At 38.9% G+C, this 5,000-nt stretch overlaps 1 protein-coding gene across 8 annotated transcripts in view; it reads left to right on the top strand.

The window, feature by feature from the left end:
* LOC143028445 (uncharacterized) overlaps positions 1-5,000 on the top strand; it is a 407,331-nt gene that overhangs the window by 328,751 nt on the left and 73,580 nt on the right. For 2 of the 8 annotated variants that reach the window (XM_076190557.1, XM_076190553.1), the window contains exon 2: positions 1,567-2,100. The exons of 5 other annotated variants lie outside the window; for them this stretch is intronic. In XM_076190557.1, the coding sequence (XP_076046672.1) occupies positions 2,017-2,100 (84 nt within the window). In that variant the 5' untranslated portion in view covers positions 1,567-2,016. Of the gene's footprint in view, positions 1-1,497; positions 2,101-5,000 lie in introns of those variants that run through there. One more of the 8 variants, XM_076190554.1, reaches the window with a different exon arrangement.

The following is a 5,000-nucleotide window of genomic DNA, read 5'->3' as shown; positions in this document are numbered from 1 at the left end:
GCCCTCTCTTACGTCACATCAATTACCCTCGAGTTAAGACTTAAAAGGTACGACACAGCTGACCTGCCTGTCAATCAGATTGTTCATTTCTTCAAGATATTTGACGGCCTGTCCTTTCGTAATCCTTAAACATAAATGATTATTGCACTGGTCACTCGTACTGGCCTGTAAGTTATTGGGTTTTCCTTAATTCTATCTCTGTAAATTGGTTCCAAGTTAGCCCTTTTCAAACTCGATGGCACTATTCCTCCATTTTTTTTGATACATGATAATAATATGAATATTATCCTCCATTTGTTCTCTACATTCTTTAAATATTAAGTATGATACTCCATCAACCTTTGTAGGTTTTCTCAGAACAAGTGATCCAAAAAGATTGAGTACTTCCCTCGTTTCTGTATTTATGTTTTCTAAACTCAGGTTAATACTCGACTCTCCTTCCTCTTCAAAACTGCTCTTCCTTATAGAAATAGATTGGATATTTTTATTCATTATTTCAACCTGAGTTGAATCCCCGTCAAATGTCTCACCGCTTATATTAATTGTACTTTAAATCACCGTTTACAAACCTTTAAAACAGGTTTAGTTCCTCTTTGCATTTGTCTACGATACCCCTTCCCAAATTTCTTTCCTTCTCCCTGTAATTGTTTTGTATAGTCACCTCTAGCTCGATTGTAAACTTCCTTTGTTCAATTAGTTCTTCTCTTCCTCCGTATTCCCGCGCTATTTCCCTTTTTTTTTTCATCTAAATCACATCTTTAATATTAATATTCTTGTTTGCTCTCCTTCATTCCAATAATCCTAGCTAAATGGTAGCTCACCCCATGTTGTAAACGTAAAGAAAGTTTCACATTTCTTCGCAGTTCTAATAGTATTCATAACTTCCTTCCAGTCTGCTTCTTCAAATTCAAAGAATTTCTTTAAGCCTGGAAAGGCTTGCATCTCAATTAAAGTCCATCATCCTTGTGTGGTTCTTCATCTACCCCAAATTATGTTCAAAGTTATTAAAAAATCAGAGACGTCTGGTTCTTTGGAAAGTAATAAGCCAAAGCTCGTGGAAATCTCATCACCTCATACGCAAATCACCTCATACGCAAATCACCTCATACGCAAATCACCCCCTTTACTCATTTGTCATTGTCGTCCCAATTAGTAGGCGTTTTCTCCCATAGACAGTGAAAGTGCTAAAAATGGAGAGAGATGGTAGAGGGAGAGAGAGAGAGAGAGAGAGAGAGAGAGAGAGAGAGAGAGAGAGAGAGAGAGAGAGAGAGAGAGAGAGAGAGAGAGAGAGAGAGAGAGAAATGGTAGATAGATAGATAGTTAGATAGATTGATAGATAGAGATAGATAAACAGATAGATAAATAGATCGATAGAGAGAGAGAGAGAGAGAGAGAGAGAGAGAGAGAGAGAGAGAGAGAGAGAGAGAGAGAGAGAGAGAGAGAGAGAGAGAGAGAGAGAGAAAAGCTAACTAAATAGACCAAAATAATCTCCCGTGCATATTTCTTGAGTAATCACAACAAAACCCATACGATAACTAACGGCAACCACTACAATACCTCTCTCAGCTTGACACCGTGCAAGATAAGTGAGGCGCCCGTGCCCTACCATATATGGCACACAATTAGTGTGATGTGTTTGCTAGCTCCTCGGACACGAACAGCACAATTTCCCGAGAAGGTTATCCACCTCCTCCCCCTCCTCATCCACCTCCACCTCTCCAGCCGTCGCCTGACCGCGATCGACTCGCCGCCCCCCTAATACCCGTCAACTGCCCGTGTTCCAGCCCTCTCGCACACTGCCACCACCTCTGACCCATATCCCCATGTATCGTGTGACAATGTGTACCTGGGACCCAACATCAGAGATGACAAGGTAACAAGTGACGGGCCCCAGCCTGGCTCAGCCAGGTGACGCTTTCCTCAGGGGGCATCCAGTCCCCATGGGGCCCATACACGGCCCCCACATCCTAAGTAGGACAGGGCTAACCACAGCGCCGGTGATTCCCGTCCACCATCATGGCGGCTGTGGCGGTGGCTGTCCGCAACAAGCGGCTGCAGCCGCCCAAGATGACGCTTGCGGAGGCGATAGCAGCCAGAGAGGCAAGTATTGTTAAAAAATCTATGTTAAATATGTCTATGCATTTACAGTATGTACACACACACACACACACACACACACACACACACACACACACACACATACATATATATATATATATATATATATATATATATATATATATATATTTATATATATATATATATATTTCGGATAACCACAAAGGCAACCAAAAAAGAAACTAGAATTCCCAAGCGCTTTTTTATGTGAAATATCACGAAAGCGCTTAGGAATTCTAGTTTCTTTTCCAGTTTTGTGGTTTTCAGCAATTTATTGGATCCCGTGGTTTTTGTGATCTTTTTGCATATATATATATATGTATATATATATATATATATATATATATATATATATATATATATATATATATATATATATATATATATACGTGAAGATTTGGAGTCTGGGATCCATATTAGTAAAGAGAATAAAGCATCAGACTCCATTTGAAGAATTTATTAATACCGACGTTTCGATTCACGTCCAGGAATCGTCTTCAGGGAATATAATGGGTAACATACAACGAACTCGTTATTATGATGTCCGCGATCCAACTGGAAGAGGACCTTGGTGAAGTACTCACTACGTTAATCATGACGAAAAGTGTACCATTTAATGTACTAAAATACAGAGAAATACATCAAGAGTGAGACAAAAGCAGTAATACACAGTAAAAGTTAAACAAAAAAAGTAACATGAAAAACACAGCCATCACGGCGGCGGACCATGTGTCTCGAGTGTAAATAGTTAATCATGACGAAATGTGTACGACTTAACGTACTGAAATACAGAAAAATACACCAAAAGTGAGACAAAAACAATGATAGATAAAAATGGAACAAAAAGTAACATGTGACAAAATCAATAACACACAATAAAAGTGAAACAAAAAGGTGACATGAAAAACACGACCATCACGGTGGCGGACCAAATGTCCCATGTGAAGGGGTAAATAGTCATGCGTGTAACTAAGTAACTATCATGTGAAAACCGCGTGGAATTGATTTACACCGAAGAGCAATATAAACAGGACAAATATCGAGATTTCAATTAACTGGACGAGGAAAAAAAAATTATAAAGGAAAGTCAGTGTTGGCTGGAAAGGAACTGGACCAGTCATTACCCTTGTGATCAAATGTCACACACAGGTAAGTAAAACAGTAAGCGAAATGGTACCTGGGACCTGGGCAAAACCCAACTGAAATAAGATCAAACACGTTGATGAAATAAAACATAGTGACAAGTAAACATGAGAAGGTATGTTGAATTAAAAAAAACATAGTAAGTGTCTGATGGGATGCTGGAAAAGTGGGGACCAGATGGTCACGTGATGTAGTGGTGACTGAAGTCGTGATGAAACGTCTTAAGAAACAACCAATAAGGGCAGCACCCTCTTCCCTCAAAATCTGGACTAGGTACGTTGGTGATGTTTTCATGATACAGGACGGCAAAAATATAGAACCTTTTTTCAATAACATCATTAGTATTGAGCCGGAATTCAATTATCAATGGAACTGGTGATGGATGATCAACTTCTGTTCTTAGACGTCAACGTCAAACGTGTAGGAGTCACCCTTGTGACTAATGTTTACAGGAAACCTAAGCACTCAGACAGACTTCTAAACTACGGTGGTTACCATCGACACTGCCACAAGAAGAGTGTGATCAGGATACTTTGGAACAGATCAGATAAAATCTGTTCCACGGTGGAAGTAAAGAGGGAAGAAACGAAACACTTAATGAAACTTTTCCGAGACAATGGCTGCCCTCGCAGAACTGTGCGTAATTAAACAAACACTGCCAGAGTTCTACGAGACAATGGAATACAAATTGCCCACAAACCTTGCTCCACCTTATAAAGAAGCCTAAATAAATTGAAAGATATTGAAGACCACACACAGCAGGCAGGAGTAGTTTACCGTATAGACGGCTCTGATTGTGACACAGAGGACATAGAAGAAACGCAGTAGAAACTAGCGACAAGGATAATAGCCCACTAGCGAGCAGCGAGACGAGAAGACCCGAAATCTGCCTTCTACAACAACACTTCAGATCACCAATACACCATCGACTGGGACGGAGGCAAGACAATACACAGAGACAACAATAAAAAGAAAAGACTATTTTTAGAAGGGAGATCAAGGACAACTGTATAAACAGGAGCATTGACCTCAATCCAATCTATCTAAGGACTAGGAGTAAGGCTGTTTAATGCACCCATACCGGCGACTTGATATTGGGTTAATATTATCTCGTATTTTCTATTTATATTTTTCCCCACAATGTTTTATTTATTTTTTTCCTTACCCTCTATTTTTTTCCGTTCTATTTCTTTTATTTTTCAAGTAATTTCTTGATGCACTTAACATCCTATTCTCAGTGGTCACTTGGCTTTCAGTTCCTCATCAGACACTTAGCATATTTTTCAATTTAACATACCTCTTCATGTTTATTTGTCATTATGTTTTATTTCATCAATGGGTTTTATTCCATTTCAGTTGATTTTTTGCCCCAGGACTCAGTTACCATTTCGTTTCCTGTTTTACTTAGCTTTGTGTGATATTTGGTCACAATGGTAATTACTCGCCCAGTTCATTCCCAGCCAACAACCATTTTCCTTTTTTAATTACAATATTGCCATGAAATATTTTGTAGACATTTATCAGGTCATTTTTCAAAAGCCTGACTTTCGTGGAATGCATGTTCAACTTGGCTAGTTTGTCAGAATAAACCAGATTCTTAAGGCTTCGAATTATTTGTTTGATTTATTTTTTTTATATAACCCGTATTCCATATCTGATTTACAAACTCTATAAGAAGTTTGATATCACAAGTGAATATTGAGGTCATAAAATGTATAGAGTGATGCACAGCAGACTTT

Source organism: Oratosquilla oratoria, chromosome 9 (genome assembly GCF_046742065.1).
Source record: "Oratosquilla oratoria isolate Oo_2021 chromosome 9, ASM4674206v1, whole genome shotgun sequence".
Classification (NCBI taxonomy): Eukaryota; Metazoa; Arthropoda; class Malacostraca; order Stomatopoda; family Squillidae; genus Oratosquilla; species Oratosquilla oratoria.
The sequence above is the reverse complement of the archived record's forward strand: the minus strand, read 5'-3'. Positions and strand labels throughout refer to the sequence as shown.